The sequence below is a fragment of the Mastigoproctus giganteus genome, chromosome 14, assembly GCF_048544385.1.
Source record: "Mastigoproctus giganteus isolate SK-2022 chromosome 14, ASM4854438v1, whole genome shotgun sequence".
Taxonomy (NCBI): Eukaryota; Metazoa; Arthropoda; class Arachnida; order Uropygi; family Thelyphonidae; genus Mastigoproctus; species Mastigoproctus giganteus.
Window position 1 is genome coordinate 6,304,277 of NC_143588.1, and position 22,142 is coordinate 6,326,418.

General features: G+C 38.3%; 1 protein-coding gene across 1 annotated transcript in view; it reads right to left on the bottom strand.

Annotated features, from left to right (window-relative positions):
- LOC150074959 (adhesion G protein-coupled receptor L1-like) overlaps nt 1-22,142 on the bottom strand; it is a 267,365-nt gene that overhangs the window by 95,396 nt on the left and 149,827 nt on the right. The window contains exon 10 of the mRNA XM_090389003.1: nt 11,333-11,433. Coding sequence (XP_090245129.1) covers nt 11,333-11,433 — 101 coding nt within the window. The remainder of the gene's footprint in view (nt 1-11,332; nt 11,434-22,142) is intronic.

Consider the following 22,142-nt stretch of genomic DNA (forward strand, 5'->3'; position numbering starts at 1 on the left):
TTTAATGCAGCAAAATGCAAAGTTACACTTGGGGAATAGTAACTCCCAAATAAATTATACACTTGGTGGGGTTGAATTAAAAACAGTAGAAGAAGAATTAGATCTGGAAGTTATAATATGGGCAGAAGATGTGAAGTTTTCTAAGCAGTGTAAACAGGCAGCCAGATGGTGTCCCATCAATGATTTATCAACATTATTCTGTAGAGATATGGATGTCATAGTCATACTGTATAAGGGAATTGTAAGACCACATTGGGAATACTATGTTCAAGTATGGAGACCTCATCTGAAGAAAGACATTGAGCTCCTTGAAAAGATCCAAAGATGGGCAACTCGAATGGTGAGATTGGCAAAAGGGTGACCCATATGAGGAAAGACTATATTTGTGGGTTACAGGAGCTTGGCAACCAGGCACCTCAGAGGTGGCCTGATTGATGATTATAAGAATCTGAGAGGGGTAAGTAAAATGAATGAAAGCAGAATTTTCACTGCTGTAGAGAAAGCTCATTGGCATAAATTCAAATTAGAGGGAGAGGTTTAAACTAGATTGTAAGAAGCTTTCTTTTAGCTAGTGAGTCATTGATTGCTGGAACAGGTTGCCTTCACAGATAGTTAAGGCTGACAGGTTGAATAAATTCAAAGTTCAACTGGATATGTAAGGAGGGAAGCAAATAATTTGTATTTTCTTATCTATTCTCTTTTCTCTCTCTCAGCAAAATTCTGTGGCTTCCTTGCACTTATGGCTATTACTATTACTATATTCACTCTTGCAATAAACTTCCAACCAGTGTTGTGAAAGTGGATGTAGTGTGAATAATTTTAAAAAGCACTGAATAAATTATTTCAGTACTGCCAAAATGATGGTAGGAAGCAAGCTTATACAACATTCAACAAAGTTGAGAGACAGGAGAAAAATTAATGCTTCTGACTGTAGTTTTTCTATTTATCACTGACGGAAACTATGAGCTGTCCTATCAGTCTGTCAGCATTGTCAGAGAACTTCATGTCAAGTTGTACAATTACCCCTAGGTCTTCCCATTCTCCACTACCTTGTGCCGCTACTGGTAAGTTATATTGGGATTATTGCTACCCAAAGCATTACAATGCATTAACAAAAGTTAAATCACAGATGCCACTTTTCATTGACGAATCTGCTTACTTTATCCAAGTTTGCATTTTCAGAAAACTTACACACATTAAACCTGATGTGCCTTCATCAATATTGTTAACAGCTATTAATCTTTATAATTAATCTTGGAAGCAATTAGACTTTTCATATCAACTAAGGACTATTGTTCAAGGTTTAGGCCTAAATGGATGAACATATTAACTAATGCAACTCGCAGCAGAGAAGAAAAATGCATGGGATGCATATAAATTATCAGGCAACACAGAAGCCTATGGTAGATATGAGCTCGGCTGTAATCAAGTCAAAAGAGGTTAGGCAAGTGAAGGCAGATTACGAGAAATCTTTAGCAAAGGATGCAGGGAAAAAACATCAAAGGAGATTGCTTTACTTATGTAAACTCTAGAAAGAAGAGGATGAATTAGATTGGACCACTTGATATCGATGGTTTGATGGTTGATCTTGCTCAGGTAGCTGACAAACTGAATGAGCATTTTGCATCATTATTCACACCAGAGGAATTCTGTAGGGAAGTGGAGACCAGAAGTTTATCAAACTATAACAGGGAGCTAAATTATTTTGAATAACAAAGAGGAAAGTGGATGAGAAATTGTTGAAGTTAAACATAAGAAAGGCACCTGGGGTGGATGGGATCAATTGAGTTATATTAAAGGATGCAGCAAATGAAGTATGTAAACCCTTAGCTCCCATAATTAAGAGAGCTTCCTTGTATTCATGGGAGGTCCCCATGGAGTGGAGAAGTGCAAATGTAGCCCCAATTCGCAAGGGGGGGGGATCAAAGGGTGACAAGAGTAATAACAGACCTGTTAGTTTAACTTCTGTTCTGGGGAAAATAATGGAGTCACTGGGTAAAGAAGCAATGCAGGATCATCTAGACAAGACTGCAGTTAGAGTTCAGCATGGGTTTGTTAAGGGGGAAATCTTGTCTAACCAATTTAACTGGATAATATAATGTGGTCATAAATTATTGGATGCAAAAAATAATTTAGATACATACATGGATTTCAGGAAAGCTTTTGATACTGCTACACATAAAAGACTACTGTACAAATTGGAGCAGCATTGCATTAAGGGAAAGTTGCTGCTATGGATAAATTGATTCTGATAAGACAGAGTGGTAATAAATGGACACTGCTCTTTGTGAACTAATGTTATTAGTGGAGTCCCCCAGGGTTCAGTTTTTGGCCCATTGTTGTTTTCTATATTTATCAATGTTATTGATGAAATTATATCGGGCTTAATGTCCAAGTTTGCAGATGATAGAAAGGTTGGCAGCGTTGTCAATGACAGTAATGAGAGTACATTATACGTTGGGCAGATGGGCTGAGAAGTGATAACTGACGTTTAACATTGATAAATGCAGAGTACTGCATATGGGAATATGAAAAACAACTGGGAGTAATTTTGTAGTCAGATATGAAGTTTTCTGAGCAATGCAGACAGGCTGCCAGAGCAGGTCATGGGGTCTTTTCAATGATATACAAGAATTTTGCTAGCAGGGATAAGGAGGTGATTATCCCTTTGTATAAGTACTGGGTACAGGTCTGGAGGCTTTATTTTAGGGAGGATGTAGAGCTATTGGAATGGGCACAGAGAAAGGCAACGAGAATGCTGAGGGGAACAAAGGATTGCTCTTACCAAGAAAGGCTTCAGTTCTGCAAATTGCAATGTCTGGAGACTAGGCACCTTCAAGGTGATCTGTTGCTGCTGCTATATAAGGCAGCCTTGAATGGTTTGAGCAGGCTCAATGCTGATAGGATTCTTCCTCTTGTTCAGATTTTGAACCTGTGGTGGCATAAACTCAAATTGAGGAAAGACAGTTGTAGAATAGATGTGCAGAAATTTGCTTTTAGCCAGCTAGTGGTTGATTACTGGAACAAACTTCCATTTGTTATTGTGGAACTTGATAGCTTAAATAAATTCAATGAAGAACTGGACAAACATTTAGAACAAATGGATAGGTTAAATATGATGGTTTTTTATTTTTTTTTATTCTGATGGTGTATAAGCTTGCTTTCTTGCATCATATGCCACTACTAGTGCTAATGTTAATTCACTAAATTTCTGTGAAATCTGGCCATATATCATATATGTTTTGTAACAGCATTACCCTATTGCATCATCCATATCTAACAAGCTCTCTAAGATGATATCCCATGCCATACATGATTGTATTACCCAAGCAGTAATATAAATACAGTGCATATATGACAAGCCCACTATTCTGTGCTATTGCAATGGCTAAGTTTTCACAACTAATAACACACAGGAAAAGTGTTGCTGCTGTATTGAATGCAGAGTGACATTCTATGCTCGAATAGCTAACAGAATTCACTGTAATCCCTCAACAATGGCATATTTATTATGAAAATGATTAGAAACTGGCAGTCTAAACAGAAAGAAAGGAAGTGAACATCCAGAAATACGAGGGGGTATCAAAAAGTTTGTACCCTGACTAAGATAAAACATCAGTAGGAAGATGCCATTTTTAAAATAAGTTGTCTACATATTCAATAACTAACATGTGAAATTTCATTCCCGTAGGTACACCAGAGGTGGAGCCCGGAATCTATGACACTGTAAAAAAGTGGAAACAGGAGTTCCAGTGCAGTCGTACAAGTGTCTTTGACGAGCTAAGAGAAGGAAGGTCATCAACATCCACAGACAGTGAGATGGTTGCAAAGGTTGAGCAGCTGGTACTGAGTGACAGACTTGTGACAATTAATTTCATCGCAAATGCAGTGGGAATAAGTTATGGGTCTGCTCATAGCATTTTACAAGACCATCTGCACATGTCTAAGGTCTCCGCATGATGGGTTCCAAGATTGCTGATGCCCTTGCAGAAGCAATGTTGAATGCCACGTTCTCGCCAACTGTTGGATTTGTGTAATGCGGATACTGAGAACGTTTTTGATCGGTTGGTGACAAATGATGAATGCTAGGTGTACCAGTATGATCTGGAGAATAAAGACATGTCAAAGCAGTGGAAGCACACCTCCTCCCCACCTCCCAAAAAGGCAAAGACCACTCCATCTGCGAAGAAGGTGATGTTGTCTGTGTTTTGGGACAGTAAAGAGGTTATCCTGACAGATTACCTACCTCATGGTTCCACACTTACTGGAGAATATTACAGAAATCTTTTGAAAAAGTTACATGATGCTTTGAAGGTGAAAGGCATGGACGGTTAACCAAAAGTGCCCATCTTCTGTCAGACAATGCAATGGCTCATGCGGCCGTTGCCCAGTGTGGCTTCGAAGTACTGCAGCACCCACCCTATTCTGCTTACCTAGCACTGTCAGACTTCTTGTTTTGAGAAATGAAGAAACCATTGCATGGACACCACTTTGATTTGTCTCAGGAAGTCATCAATGAAATGGAATTGTGGTTTCAGGCAAAAAGTGCGAACTTCTATGATCAAGGCATCAAACAACTGATCCACAGAGAGGAGAAATGTGTTACTATACAAGTAGAGTACATAGAAAAGGATTAAAGTTCTTGTGAAGTTTCACCTTTCTAGGGCTATTATTTTTAGGTAAGGGTACGAACTTTTTGATACCCCCTCGTAAGCACTGGGAAAACCAAGTTGAGAGTAGGGATGTGTTATACGCATAATGTATCTGATGAGTACAACGAACAACTGTACAGAGAAATAGAGTGGGCCAGTAAATCAGATTGTCTTATAATGGGGGATTTTAACTTCCCAGATATAGACTGGAACTTGTGGGTTGATCACTCACACACTAGCAAGACTTTTGTGGATTTATTGGATGATTGTTTTCTACAGCAGCATGTTTGAGAGGCTACCAAGTTGTGAAGTTTCACCTTTCTACAGCTATTATTTCTAGGTAAGGGTACAAACTTTTTGATACCCCCCCCCCTCGTATTTCCTGCACAGCAGGACAAATGAATAAAAATTCATCTTGCATGGTCCTTCAGCCAACAGACACAAAAAAAAAAAAAGAATTTCATAATGACTGTATCACCTCCACAGTGAAACATTCTGCATCTCAAATGATATGGGGGCTGTATTTCACATAGAAGAGTTGATTGTCTTGAATTTGTGAAGGGTACATTGAATGCTGAGGTAGACACTCTTGAGATAAAATTACTTTCCATAATTAGATATCACTATGAGCATGTTGCTAATTGCATTTTTCAAGACGACTCTGTTCCATCTCAGAGCCAAAAACCTTAAGTAGTAGTTCATAAAATTAGCAAAAGCTTTAAATTCATGAAACTTCGCACTGTCTTAAATTAGCATAATTTATTTATTATTATTATTTTTTTTATGAAAACCCCAAACACGAGAGGTATTATAACCTATAGTACCTAGTACTGTGCTTGGGTTGGAGGTTGAGAAGATGAAAGAAAATGTTTATTGACATTAGACTTGAACTTCTGCAGACTAATTTTCAGGAAATACATGTGAAGAAATTTTGTTCCAGAAAACGGCAGTTGAATGAATAAATGAGGAAGATGAAAAATTGTTTCTGTGAGTTTGAAGTTGGACAGTAAATGGATGTTGGCAACACGTGTTCGGACTGTTTTGAAAAAGACACTGGGAATTATAGAAGCAAATTCAGAAGTACAGTGTCCATGGAAGTATCTGTAGAAAAGGCATGCAGCAGAAACAGTACGTCTATGAGACAGAGAGTGGACAGACTCTGTTAGAGAGGAGTCATTAATTAACCTAACTGCCCTCTTCTGAATGGAATCTAGAAGTGTGAGAAAGGTTTCGGGGGGCACTGCCCCAGATGTGGAAACAATATTCCATGGTAGGGTGGATTTGCGATTTGTAGAGTGAACAGCTGTTTGGAAGAAAATTAATGCCAAAAGTGAAAGAGAAAACCAAGTTTTTTAGATGCAGAGGAAGCAATATTTGTAATGTGCTTGTGCCAAGAGAGATTAGAAGTCAGGATAATCCCCAAAAGAGATATATCAACTTGCCTAGTAATCAGATTGTCATCAAAGGTAAGCATAGCAGCGGAAGAATCCTTTTCGCGAGATATAAGACAAGACTTAGTTTTAGAAGGATTGAAATAACTAAGTTGTCTTTGCCTCACTGGAGAATTACCTGAAGATCGGCATTTAAGGAATTGGTAACAGATATTCGAGAAGTTGAAGCAGATTGAGCGGGGCAAGGTTTCTCAAAATGGACAGTGGAATGCAATTTGCTATCATCGGCAAAACTATGGATAGGATTTCCAGTCAATGGAAGAAAGTCATTAATATACAAGAGGAAAAGAGTGGAGGAAAGAACTGAACCTTGGGCGGCACCAGCATTGGTGGAGAAGTTAGAAGACAGAGAGCCATCTACCATCACCCTCAGTGAGCGATCAGAGAGAAAACTGGATAACCAATTACAAAAAACAGTTGGCAAACCATAAGATGGAAGCTTGTTTAGAAGACCTTTATTCCAAACATGATCAAAAGCCTTTGAGATGTCAAGAGCAACTGCTTGTGTTTCACCTAACTTTTCCAGTGAATTTGTCCATATATGGGTAACATAAGCCAGAATATCACCAGTGGATTGACACTGACGGAATCCATGCTGCCGATCGTTGATCAGATGGAAGGTTTCTAGGTAGTTTAAGAGTTGGCGGTTAAATGATTTCTCCATTATTTAGAAAGAGTAGAAGTAATTGCAATGGGATGATAATCGGATGGGAGGGACTTGTCACCCTTTTTAGGAACTGGCTGGATATGAGCAAATTTTCAAGCAGAAGGAAAAACACCTTTGGAATAAGAAAGTGAAAAAAGGAGAAAGTTCAGGAGAACAGGTTTTGAGAACAAGTGGAGAAATACCATCAGGACCTGGAGCTTTCTTAGCATTGAGATTCGTCAAAATCCTTCTGACATCCTTTTGATGGAAGACCACAGGAGTCATTGAATGGAGCGTGTTGGGAAGTGTTTTACCAAGATCATTAATACACGAGTTGGAAGAAAAATGGGATGTTAGCAGGTCTGCTTTATCCTTGGCTGAAGTGACAACAGAACCGTCTGGTTTTGACAGAGGTGGGAGCAGAGATGGGCAAAAGCTGGGGCCAATAGCTTTGGCAAGAGACCAGATGTTCGGCTACCATTAGGGCAAGAAGCAAGTTTACTACTCTTAGCCAGTTCAAAATCTAGTTTGGACTGATTAATGACCACTTTACAATTGTTGCGAGCTTTGGTGTAGGCAGAAAGTGAAACTGAAGAATTGGAAACAAGCCAATTACGATATGCAACGTTCTTCTCTTGAACAACCTTAGCACATTTATTGGAAAACCCAGGTTTAGATAAAGGACGAGATTTTAAAGTGGAGTGTGGAATAAAGGATTCCATTCCTACAAGAATAATTTCACTGACACAATCTTAGCAAACGTTGACATCAGAAGTTTTGAAACAGTAATCCGACCAAGGAAAAGAAGAAAAGAAATCTCGCAGGTCATCCCATTTTGCATTCTTGTAATACCAAATAATACGAAGTTGGGAATAGCCATGAGATAAAGGCTCCATTGTAGAAGAGACAATCACCAAGTTGTGATCTGAGGTATCTAAAGGACCACTCATTTCGACCGTATACTTAGAAGAGTTGTTTGTAAGAAAGAGCGCAAGCGTGTTGGCTGTATGGTTAGGTTTGTCCGGTATTCTTGTAGGTAAATGAATGAACAATCTGTGCAAGGTCATTAGTAATTGCAAAAGCCTCAGCATCTCGACCAGCTGGGTCAGTGTGACTAGAAAATGGAAGCCAGCTGGAGTTGTGAACATTAAAATCACCAAGGAAAATTACCTCACTGTTAGGAAAGTTGGACTGGAGAAAGTCAAGTTGCAAAGAGAGGAAGTCAAAGAGCTCCAAGTGATTAGTGGAGTTGGGAGAATGGTAGAGACAGATGAATTGGACACAATGAGGTATAGAGATTTTAAGCCAGAGAAGATCGAAAAGAGGAGATTCCAAATTACCAAGTCTCTGACAGGGAATATCGGAACCGACATATGCACAAGTACCACCTTTCAGGCGAAAGGAATCATACAGCAAATAATTTGGGCAACTGAGATGAGCAGTAGTTGAATAAACCGATAATTGAGATTTTGTCATAAAAGTACAGGAAGTTTGGCAGACTGCAAGTGGAAATGGACATCGTTGAGATTAGAGTTGAGACCACGTATTAGCATTAGCATTAGTAGAGGCATTTGATGCAAGAAAGCAAGCTTATGCAGCATCAGCCAAAAAAAAAAAAATAACCACTTCCACTTAACCCCAGGGGCTCACATCTGGTGAGTATGGGTTTGGCACACCCAGGGTCCTGAGCTGGATATCATCATTCTTCTCTTCTTGGTGATTCCCTTTTACTTTTCTCTCTCTCTCTCTCTCTCAGGGTAACTGGGGAATTTTTTTTTTTTTTTGGCTGGTGCATCATAAGCCTCAGACTTCCTTGCACCATATAGCTAATAATAATAATAATAATAATAATAGTATATTTGTGAAATGAACTAGGAAGTGTTTGGGAGGTTTAGATCTTTTCGCAGATAAGCTTACTCTATTAGTTTGACAATTCATGGTGTATTCAATAGTAAGGAAAAGTGGGGGGGGGGGCATGCTGTATGAAGTAATGAAATTTTTGGATATGGCATACACATGGTAAGAATATACCCAGATCCTTGACATAACGTGGTGTCAACAATGTCCCCCGCATGCACACTACTCGGACTCCTTCCAGTCACTATCTGGCAGAGTAGAGGTAGCAAGATTACACTAGCTGATCCAGAAGCTGTTGTTGTTGGAGGTTTTACAGCACAAGGGCAGCTAAAGGCCATTATGCGCCAAACAATGGTAGGAGTTACCAGGTGGATCCGGAAATACTAAAGAGTTACCAATAGGTTCGGTCTGGTGTACTAACTAGCAGCTGCCCTGCGAACACCGTTTTAGAGCTGTACCCTCGAAATGTAAAGAAGATTGGATCTCGCCATGATGTTCATCATAACCTCAAAAGTCATCAGTCATACTGCACGATGGAAGAGATGGGGAAGGGTTGACTGGAACTTAGCTCTGGAGACTAAACATATGTTCCACCACTTCGAGCCTCCAATAAGCAAATTGGTGGTATTGCAATGGTTGATGAGAGTCATCTACCACCTAGTATTGCCTGGTAACACAGAGGGATGGCATTCCTCCATGTGGTGTGGATGCCACACCTCGACCCCTGCTTACGTTGGTTCATATCTAGGTGGTCACCCAGTGTGCTTGTGCATGGAGGTTATACCCAGGATTACTAACAGTCCCACCATCGTGAAGGTGCAAGCAGAGGATTTGGCTGTCACAGACCGTCCAGACTTCGCTGAAATTGTCTTCACTTGACTTGAATGTTATCCGAATATCAGTTCCATCAGCATTTTAGACTCCCAGGTAGCAAGTACAGCTTGTTTGGCATATCTGAGAGTGACAACCTCAAGGACCACTATTTTACTGTCTTTACTGTCTACAGGTGCAAAAATGGTTGAAGGATAAATCAATTCACACAATAACATGTCCCAGGAACAGTCCAGACCTCATTTCAATTGAAAATTGTTAGAACAAAATCAGTATTTTAATACAAAAGAAACTAAAAACACTTAGAGAGCTTCAAGTGTTTGCTACCATGAGGTTTCCAAGAATATATTCAGAACCTTATCTACTTGATGCCACAATGATGTATAGCAACAAAGCAAATGAAATTATGTTGTGTTTTTTGGTTATATAGCTGCCTGTTATCCTAGTATCAGCAAAATAATGAAAAAAAAAAAAATTCATAGAATTTTTGTTATTATCTGAACCATAGGTAACACTGTTATTTTGGAGAAAAGTACTTATTTCATTGTATATTTATCCATAAAGCACAACAGTAAAGTTTTCTGCAATTAATGGTTCATATGTGTATTGTTATTACTTATTTATGCTCTTTCAACTATTTCTAAAAGATTAGCTGCCAGTAAAAGGAAAAACAACCTAAAAAAATGAGGTAATGCAATTGAGCAAAACTGTAAATGTTAGTACTTAGTCCAATTTTAATATCAAATACAAGAAGTTAAACAAAAAAAAAAAAAAAAAAATATATATATATATATATATAGAAAGAGATAAAACTATATATATATAGAAAGAGATAAAACTATATATATATATATATAGAAAAAGATGAAAAAAATATATAGAAAGGTGTAAATAAAAGAGAAAAGAATAGGAAACAATTTCTGTTGCAAAATTAAATGATAGGTGATGACAGGTAATAAATTATACAAATCCATGAATTAATGAGTTGAACATGCATTAATGTGTACAGGAAGGTCAGGATTTGCACATGAATGGCAAAAATCAGAGAAATAAAGATTTTTTCAGGTCTAAAGGATGAGAATACATTTAAACAATAAAATATATTAATGCAACAGAATTTCAAATGACAGACTGTAATGGCCAACATCTACAAATATCACAATCTATTATCCCAGGACATACAGAGCATTTTGAACCTGCATATCCATGAAGGCAATATACAATCCAAAGTTGATTAGCATGTCTAAGCAAAGAATTTAGCACATTGTCAACACAGATAAGGAGGGTAATCCTGATGCTGTGTGAATGATAACAGAATTTAATATATGAGATAAAATTTTATTTATTCATTAAATAATAATGAATAATTAAAATGTTCTTCAATAATTAAGTTAAAAATGCCAAATAAGACCTACAAATGCGTAACAGCAGGAGTATAGGTAAGAGGAAAAAGAAGAAATAAGGGTAAAATATGGCAAAGATAATATTTAGGCAAAGGCAGTTGAAAAGTGCAGAGAACTGCTAAAGAAAAGTATATAGTCGGGTGTGCTGGGTTGTAAGACCAGACCTCTTAATATATGGCTTAGCAGTGAAGTAGTACTTTTAAAATTACTACTTACAGGGTAACCTAAAAATTACCAATTCAATGCCAGGGACCTCTGTTAAGAGGCTGGATCTTGTGCCACCAGCAGAAAAAAAAAAATCGTGTAGTACTATTAATTCCACTGTATAACTGACAATCTGCAGAAGTTATCTTTGAAAAACTGTACATTTCTTTCACATACTCTCTCAAAATCTGTTACTTATTTTACATATTCGTGTTTCACTTATCATGTTTCACTTTGTTTGTTAGTATTGAAATATAAAAATTTAAGTGTTTTCAATATGCAGCTTACCTAATTCCAAGGAAGCAAATCAATGTAGCAAGCAATCCAAAAGCTGACAAAAAACAGCAACCAATTGTTAGAGAAGACAGGATTTCACTTTTACCCATGTTCTGTAAAATATGTAAAAATACCTTAAAATAACATATACAAGGTAAGATCAAAAACAACCAGGATTTTTATTTAAACAATAATAATACTTCATATATAATTATACACTGTATATTTCAAAATAATGAGAAAGACTATGTACTCATTTTTCCATCTATAATATACGAGTAATGTAAATTATAGATGTAATATCACAATGTCCATGCAATTAGGATTTATTGCTATAATAATTGGGAGTAGTGTAGATTATTATATTTGTGTATTTCTTAATATTACGGATAATATTAAAGTATAGTTTTTAATTTTAACTAAAATCATGACCCAGCTTAGAGAATCAAAGCAAGAGCTTAAAACAAAAAAGAATACTTTAGCATGGGGGAGTGGGATCAACAAGAACATTTCTCCCACAAATCAGGATCTTATATAAATCTTACCAGTATTCTAGGTGACCTAGAGATTGATATTTTTTGAGTTATAACACCTGTTGGTTGCCACACTGGCAGCAGTGCTCTGCAACCTGTAAAGGCCTACTGAAAACATGAGGGCAGGGATGTGTCATGTTGCATGTATGTGTGTCACTTTACATATATCATTGTTGGCTGTGAGAGACTGGGAAGAACTGATGTTTGCAGCCAGAGCTGATGCTGCATGCTGCTGAAGGACTGGAATTCCTCCCTCACCATCACATTGTCCAGGAAGACGTTACTAGTGTGTTATCTTATTAAGCACCATGATTTTCATCCCTATTGTTTAACGTGGCATATGTTGCATTTATGAATCAACTGGTACACTGTGTTAAGACAGGAATATAGGTGGGAGGCAGTGATTAAGTATTTGTTTGATTTTTTAAAAAATTTTTTTTTTTTCTTTTCTTTTTTTTTTTTTTTTCTGGTTTCCTACAAAGAAGCCTGTGCTGTGATGTTGAGTGACCATTTCAACCATCCTTGGGTCATACCCCCCCCATACTTCTCCTTCAACCCATGCACGGTACTAAGTACTATAGGTTTTGATACCTTTCGTGTTTGAGGTTTTCATAAAAAAAAAAAAAATATCGCCTATACTTTACATGGCATGTATGCAGAGTTCACTAAAGTGGAATATCACAAAGCCACTTCATGCATTTAAATGAAGAATCAAGAAATTAAGGGAAAATTCAGTGTCTTTGGAAAGCAAAGACTCAGATGACCAACTCAAATGCTACATTACTCTCATACCTCAGGCAACATCACAAGATCATCAATGGGAGAATGTGACATAGGAAGTAATGACTGTTGGTTACTGTACTGTCATAGAAACTGGAATCTATCATGCAAAAAAGGATGGGTGGAAGAAGACCAGAGTATACTTGTCCGGAGCACAAATTAATCTATTATACATTATTAAACCATCCTTAAACACATCTGTTCACAAAACTGGCTTCTAGTTTTGCATCTACAAATATAAATTGACTATCATTCAAGAAGTCAATTAGGAATCAAGTTTACAATGGAGAGTCAATGAGTATTTATCCCCACCTAGAAATATTTGAGTTAGGGATTTGATTTTGCGTGTGTGTGTGTGTGTAACAAATGAATTAGTGACAGAAATAAAAGAGGTGAAAGACTTGTGAAATTTGCAGAATCTCTACGAATATAAGTAATGAACTTTTTTTCAAGAAAATGTTTAACAGAAACTGGACATGGAAGAGCCCAAATGGATTAACTACTAATGAACTAGACTTCATCCTCACAAAAAGAAGGTATTAGTATAATTACTAATTATACTAATTATACTAATATATCAGTATAATTAAATATAATTACTTAACAAGTACAGGTCAATGTTGAAAAAAAGTTGTGAGTAAGGTTGAATTTGAAAGTGTCTGCAATTCTGACCAGACACGAGAGGAGGTACTATAGGATGAGAGCCTTGATCAATTCGGCCCTGGAGAGATCGTGCAAGGCTCAAGAGTTAGAATTTTTTTCAGCATGGTCTGTGATTGTTAACAGGAAAGACTGCTTCTACAGGGATGGGATACATTTAAATAGAAAGGGTACAAGAACAGTGAACCATTCAAGGCTTTGTACACCTCTATCAGATCACCTCGCTGGTGCCTAGTTTCCAGACACTGTAATTCGCAAAACTTAAGCCTTTCTTCGTAAGAGCAACCCTTTGTTCCATTCACTAATCTTATTGCCCTTCTCTGTACTCGTTCCAGCAGCTCTACATCCTTCTTGAAATGAGGCCTCCAGACCTGTATACAGTACTCTAGGTGTGGCCTGACCATTGCCTTATACAATGGAATAATCACCTCCTTATCCCTGCTGGAAAAATTCCTGTATATCATTCTCTGAGCAGTCTGCACTGCTCAGAGAACTTCATATCTGCCTGCACAACCACCCCCAAGTCCCTTTCATTCTCTACCACTGTCAGTGTAGTACCACAGAGTTGATACGTTGCTCTGGGGTTGCTGTTTCCCATGTGTAGTACTTTACATTTGTCAATGTTAAACTTCATTTGCCACCTCTCAGCGCATCTGCTCAACCTTTTCAGATCCTGTTGCAGCAGCATAGTGTCAGTAGTGTCCTTGACAACCCTGCCAACCTTTGTATCATCTGCAAACTTGGACATTAAGCTTGATATACCATCATCAATATCATTTATAAATACAAAAAACAATAATGGACCCAACACTGAGCCCTGAGGGACTCCACTAATAACATTAGTCCACGATGAGCAGTGTCCATTGATTACCACTCTCTGTCTTCTCCCCCTCAACCACCCCTTTATCCATAGCAGCAATTTGCCTCCAGTGCCACACTGCTCCAATTTGTGCAGCAGTCTTCCATGTGCAACAGTATCAAAAGCTAAGATCCAAGTATATAATATCAAAGTTATTCCCTGCATCCAGTTCTTTTGTGACTGCATCATAGTATCCAATCAAATTGGTCAGGCAAGACTTCCCCTTAACAAAACCATGCTGTGTCCGAGCTATAACTGAATTCTTGTCTAAATGATCCTGCAGTGCTTCTTTAACCAGTACCTCCATTAATTTTCCTGGAACAGAAGTTAAACTCACAGGTCTATAATTACTTGTGTCAGCCTTTGATCCTCCTTTGTGAATTGGGGTCACATTTGCACATTTCCAGTCTATGGGTACCTCCCCTGAGTCCAAGGAAGCTCTCATAATTATGGCTAAGCGTTTGCTTACTTCCTTTGCTGCCTCCTTTAATATAACTGGATAGATCCCATCCACCCCGGGTGCCTTTCTTGTGTTTATCTTCAACAGTTTCTCCTCCATTTTACTCCCAGTTATTTCAAGATTCTGTAGCTTACTGCTAGAGTTGAATACACCTCTGGCATTCCCCTTGCTGAATAACTCCTCATGTGTGAATGTCGATGCAAAATATTCATTTAGTTTGTTAGCCACCTGAGCAGGATCATCAACAGTTGACCCATCAATATCAAGTGGACCAATCTGATTCATTCCCTTCCTTCTAGAGTTTACATAAGTAAAGAACTCTTTGCTGTTTTTCTTTGCATCCCTTGCCAAAGATTTCTCGTAATCTGCCTTCGCCTGCCTAACCTCCTTTGTAACTTGGTTGCATATCAACTAGTATCTATCATAGGCTTCTGTGTCATGTGTTAATTTGTAAGTATCCCATGCATTTTTCTTCTCTGCCATATGCCTCATTAGTTCATCTGACATCCATTTTGGCCTAAACCTTGAACAATATTTCTTAGTTGGTATGTAAAGCCTAGTAGCTTCCAGGTTAAGTTCTTTGAATGCTTCCCATTTTGAATTTGCTGTTGGTAACATCATCAGTTGATCCCACTGTATAGAATTTAAATACTGTCTCAGTCCATCGTAGTCGCCTTTACGGAAGCAATAACCCTTCCCTTTACCCCTAATGGTAGTTACCTCTTTGAGTAAATCCCACTTCAGCACACTGTGATCACTGCCACCTAGTGGTTCATTTATCTGCAGATTCTTAATGCATGAAGAATCACTGCTGATAATCAAATCAAGAGTATTCCTCCCTCTAGTTGCCTCCCGAACATGCTGATGTAGAAAACAATCATCCAATAAATCCACAAAAGCCCTGCTAGTGTGTGAGTAACCAGCTCCCAAATTCCAGTCAATATCTGGGAAATTAAAATCTCCCATTATAAGACTCTCTGATTTACTGGCCCACTCTATTTCCCTGTACAGTTCCTTATTATACTCATCAGAGTCATTAGGCCTATAGCACACTCCTACTCTCAATTTTGATCTCCCAATGCTTATGTCACACCAAACTGACTCAACACTGCACTGTCCAGCGATGTCGACTGGCTTCACTTCCTTGGTTTTTATGTGTTTCTTGACTAATAGCATAACCCCTCCCCCCCTTCCTATCCTGTCTATCCTTTCTGTAGATGTTGTACTCCCCAAATTGCAGTTCTGCATCCCTTATATCTGTGTGACACCACGTCTCTGATATCCCAACAATATCTGCCTTTGATGTTTTGAGCAATACCTCAAATTCATCAAATTTATTTACTAAACTCCTAGCATTGGTGTACACGCAAGTATACCTGCACCTGTTTCTATTCTTAGCTACCCTAACACAACCCATGTGTTTACTTGTACCGCAATGGCTCCCAGCAGTCTCTGAAATACCATGCATCTTGTTTTTCAGGCTTCTGCTCATTCTAATAGAAGCAGTGCAAGAATCTCTTTCACCTCTGCCAGTGGCTACTGTCCATCTATTGGTTTTTGTCTCCCCCCAAGCTAGCAGTTTTCCAACCCACCTAACACTACCTCGATAGCATCAGCAAATATTCTTGCACCCTTTCTATTTAAGTGTATCCCATCCCTGTAGAAGCAATCTCTCCTGTTAACAAGTACAGTCCAGGCTGTAAAAAATTCTACCCCTTGAGCCTTGCACAATCTTTCCAGGGCCGAATTGATCGACAAGGCTATCATCATATACTCCCTCCTATCGTGTTTGGGCAGAATTGCAGACACTTTCAAATTCAACCCTAATTCTCGGCTTTTGTTCAACAGTGACCTGTACTTGTTAAGTAATTCTGCCGGTCTCCTACTCTTAATATTATTAGTGCCAACGTTTACAACTATATCACCTTTTGTGCCCTTAAAATAAGTTCTTTGAATGCTTCCCATTTTGAATTTGCTGTTGATAACATCATCAGTTGGTCCCGCTGTATAGAATTTAAATACTGTCTCAGACCATTGTAGTCGCCTTTACGAAAGCAATAACCCTTTCCTTTACCCCTGATGGTAGTTACCTCTTTGAGTAAATCCCACTTCAGCACACTCTGATCACTACCACCTAGTGGTTCCTCTCTCTGCAGATTCTTAATTCATGAAGAATCACTACTGATAATTAAATCAAAAGTATTACTCCCTCTAGCCTCCTGAACATGCTGATATAGAAAGCAATCATCCAATAAATCCACAAAAGCCTTGCTAGTGTGTGAGTGACCAATCCACAAATTCCAGTCAATATCTGGAAAATTAAAATACCCCATTATAAAACTCTCTGATTTACTGGGCCACTCTATTTCCGTGTACAGTTTCTTATTATACTCATCAGAGTCATTATGCCTATAGCACACTCCTACTCTCTATTTAGATCTCCCAATGCTTATATCACACCAAACTGACTCGACACTGGACTGTCCAGCGATGTCGCTGGCTTCACTTCCTTGGATTTTGTGTGTTTCTTAACTAATAGCATAACCCCCTCCTCCCTTCCTATAATGTATCCTTTCTGTAGACGTTGTACTCCCCTAATTCCAGTTCTGCATTCCTTATATCTGTGTGACAACATGTCTCTGATTTCCCAACAATATCTACCTTTGATGGTTTGAGCAATACCTCAAATTATCAAATTTATGGGCGCCTCCGTAGCCCGGTGGGCAGGAGCAGCAGTGTGTAGCACACGCTTCTTGATTAGACCGGGGTTCGAGCCCGTGACCACGAAATACGGAGGATGCGGAAAGGTCAGGAATGACCACCGCATATCCCCGGAGCAATATGGCCTTAGTTGCTATTTACCAAACTCCTAGCATTGGTGTATATGCAAGTATACATGCTCCTGTTCTTTTTCTTAGCTACCCTAACACAACCCATGTGTTTACTTGTACCGCAATGACTCCCAGCAGTCTTTGAAATATCCTGCATCTTGTTTTCCAGGCTTCTGCTCATTACAATAGAAGCAGTGCAAGAAATTGCACTGCTTCTATTGGAATCACTTTCACCTCTCCAGTGGTTACTGTTAATCTATTAGTCCTTGTATCCCCCCCAAGCTAGCAGTTTTCCGACCCACCTAACACTGCCTTGATAGCATCTGCAAATATTCTTGCACCTTTTCTGTTTAAGTGTATCCCATCCCTGTAGAAGCAGCCCCTTCTGTTAACAAGTACAGACCAGGCTGAAAAAAATTCTACCCCTTGAGCCTTGCAAAATCTTTCCAGGGCCAAATTGATCGGCAAGGCTCTCGTCATATACTCCCTCTTATCGTGTCTAGGCAGAATTGCAGACACTTTCAAATTCAACCCTAATTCACGGTTTTTTTTTCAACGGTGACCTGTACTTGTTAAGTAATTCTGTCGGTCTCCTACTCTTAATATCATTAGTGCCAATGTGTACAACTATACCACCTTTTGTGCCCTTAAAAGATAATATCCGCACAACGTCATCAACCTTTTGCCCCTGGCAGACATACTCTGGTCCTGTTCCACCTATCCTTTTTACCAAGCATGTTCCCCGTTTTCCTGACAATAGAGTCACCAACAACTACTAGTTCCTGTGGGACCAGCGCATTCTGCCTTGTGATGACCAAGTGCAAGCTCTGGCATTGATGTGAGTAGCTGAGAGCTTGATGGGCTCCCTCACTTTAGATCCTTCGAGGGCATCCACCTTGTCCTTCAAGCTCTCATATAGGCCCATAACAACGCTGAGTTGTCGCCTGATTTCGGTATACTCCTTGCATCGCGCACACACAAAGACATCCCCAATGGCAATATCATGTCCTGTACCCGATTGCTCCACAAACATCATGCAAGCAGTGCATTTTAAATGGCTGTGATTCAGAGGGCAACAGCCCCCCCCCTCAGTTCTCCTCTGAGCCACAGCACTCCCATTAGGTTGAGCCTTTTGCTTTGCTGCTCTGGTCTGAGTCATGATTTCGATTTAATTTCAATTCCAGTACAAAATTATAACCCTTAACTTGTATCCCAACACAGTTATAACGCTATATATATTTTTCAGTATTGAATATTATCTAAGAGTTCCATTTATATAACTTCCGTATCAAGTTATGTATTAATTAATTATGTTACATTTGTAATCTAAGTCGTTATATGTATTTAATTAAAAGTACAACTTAATTGACAATGAAGTTTAACAAAATTAATAGATTTTTCTGATTAATTGACAATATTATATTATATACTATACTATACTAACGCTATCTAGTTCGGGATATAACATTGTATTGTATGACAATGGCGCAAGTTACGAATGGTAAATCTACGGACACTTAAGTATTAATTAACTTCCAAATCTCGCTGTCTCAATTCAGAATAAACCAACGATCCTGACTAGGTCTATAAGCTACTTATAGAAAGTAATTTGATGTATCTATTGGTCAATAAAGCGGCTAAATATGGCTAAAAAACATCTCGTTCAGCGGAACTGCAACTTGTATCATGTGGATATGATACCCTTACTGGTACTTTTATGCAATTACAAGGCTGAGTAAAGAATAAACATACCTGATGAATCAGAAAATTACAAAATAATGCTATACTACTAAATTTAAATCAAAAGTTTTATAAAAACAATAATTTCAAATCAATAAATAAGAAAATCCACTTAGCGGTTTTGAATGTCTGGCTCCCATTAGCCTTGTCATCACCTCGCTTTATTACGATTATTTATTGTGTTTGGTAATGTTTTGGTTACAAATGTGTGTTCAATCTTGGGTGGTCGGCACCGTCATCACATCACTTTATTACAATTATTTATTGTGTTTGGTAATGTTTTGGTTACAAATGTGTGTTCAATCTTGTGTGGTTGGCACCTAACCCTATTTTTCCCATAGGGCCTGTTGTTTATATTGCATGATTTTGCATTGCACGAGGGTTTCTAGGAACACAACTATTGTGTTATTCGAGGACTGACTGTACTAACTAATATTAATTAATCAATGCTGTACCAGCAAAAAAAAAAAAGAATAAAATAATAATAAAACAAAATTTAAGAAAATAATCAATTAATAAAAGAAAAGGAAATAGACAACCTAAGCATTTCCCTCCTTCCATCCAGCTGACCATTGTAAAATTTACTAAATATCAATGAAAGTAACTTTCATAAAACTATATTCATAATATTATAAAATTGAAACTATTACAGGAAAAAATAACTTATATCAATGCTGTTAGTTAATACTACTAGTTATTAATGCTGTATATTAATTCTGTTAGTTAAGAAACAAAATCTAATGCAGTGCATCCTAGTTGTCATTAGTTGACAATGCGATGTTGAGTCAGTTTGGTATGACATAAACACTGATGATTATTTTGCATAAAGCATGAGACTATGCGAGAGATTCACTAATGAATGGGTTAGTGCCATTACATCATGTTTTGTTCATAGTAAACTACCGAGGTAGATAATTGGCATCGCTTTATTTGTATTTCATATTGCGAATACCTTCACAATGAGTTTCCATGGTATTGCACTAACTCTTATAAGAGGTACTTCACCAATAGAAAAAACTAATATTACTTATTCACTGGAAAGCAAAAATGAGGGAAGGAGTGTGTTATAGGTCTAAAAACTCTGATGAGTACAATGACCAACTATACAGAGAAATAGACTGGGCCAGTAATTCATAATGTCTTATAATGGGGGATTTTAACTTCCCAAATTGACTGGAATTTGTGAATTGGCCACATGCACACTAACAAGGCATTTGTGGATTTACTGGATGATTGTTTTCTACAACAGCATGTTTGAGAGACAACCAGAGGAAGTTATACTCTTGATCTGATTATCAGCAGTGATTATTTATACATTAAGAATTTGCAGATAGGTGGCAGTGATCACAGTGTACTGATGTGGTATTTATTTAAAGATGTAACTACCATCAGGTGTAGAGGGAAGGGTTTTTGCTTTCATGAAGGTGACCACAGTGGTCTCAGATAGTTTTTAAATATTATGTAATCTTGGAAGCTACTAGGCTTTTTGTTCCAGCTAAGAAATATAGTTCAAGATTTAGGCCTAAATTGATGTTAGATGAACTAATGAGACTTTAGCATTAGCAGAGGCATATGATGCAAAAAAAGCAAGTTTATGTAGCATCAGCCAAAAAAAAAAAAAAAAAAAACACATTTCACACATCCATTCCCTCTAAATGTTTGTTCAGTTCCTCCTTGAATTTATTTAAGCTATCAACTTCCACAATGAGGGATGGAAGTTTGTTCCAGCAATCAACAACCGCTGGCTAATGGCAAATTTACATATCTATTCTATAACTGTCTTTTCTCAATTTGAATTTATGCCCCCCTCAGGTTTGTAATCTAAGCAACTGGAAGTATCCCATCAGCATTGAGCCTGCTCAAACCATTCAAGGGTTTGTACATCCCAATTAGATTACCATGTAGGTGCCTAGTCTCCAGACACTGTAATTTGCAAAACTTAAGCCTTTCTTGGTAAGACCATCCCTTCATTCCCCTCACCAACCTTGTTGCCTTTCTCTGTACTCGTTCCAACAGCTCTACATCCTTCTTAAAATGAGGCCTCCAGTCCTGTATACAGTATTCAAGGTGTGGTCTGACCATTGCCTTATACAAGGGAATAATCACCTCCTTATCCCTGCTAGAAAAATTCATGGATATCATTGACAAGACACCGTGACCTGCTCTGGCAGCCTGTCTGCACTCTCAGAAAACTTCATATCTGACTGCACAATTATTCCCAAGTCTTTTTGATTTTCTACCACCCTAAGTGTGGTACCACAGTTGGTATGTTAATCTGGGGTTACTTCTACCCATATGCAGTACTTCGCATTTGTCTATGTTAAACTTCAGTTGCCACTTCTCAGCCCAACTTTTCTAGAGCCTGTTGCAGAAGTACACTACCATTACTGTCATTAACAACCCTGCCAACCTTTGTATCATTTGCAAACTTTGACATTAAGCCTCATATACCTTCATCAATATCGTTACACAATTGTTGTTGTTATTTGGTTTTTAGGAGCATTAGCAACTAAGGCCATATTGCTCCAGGGATATGCGGTGGTCATTCCCTGACCTTTCCACATCCTCCGTATTTGGTGGTCACAGGCTCGAACCCTGGTCTAATGAAGACGCGTGTGCTATGCACTGCTGCTCCTGTCCACTGGGTTACAGAGGTGCCACCTGTAATGTGATCTGTTTGTGGTGTATAAAGCCTTGAATGGTTTCAGCATGCTCAATGCTGACAGGATTCTTCCTCTTGCTCAGAATAATCGCCTGAGAGGGAATAAATTCAAATTGAGGAAACACAATTGTAAGATAGATGTGTGGAATAGAGTGTAGGATAGAATTTGCCTTTAGCCAGCAGATGGTTGATTGCTGGAACAAACTTCCATCTGGCGTTGTAGAAGTTGATAGCTTAAATAGATTCAAGGCAGAACTAGACAAATATTTGAAGCGAGTGGATGGGTGAAATGAAGGG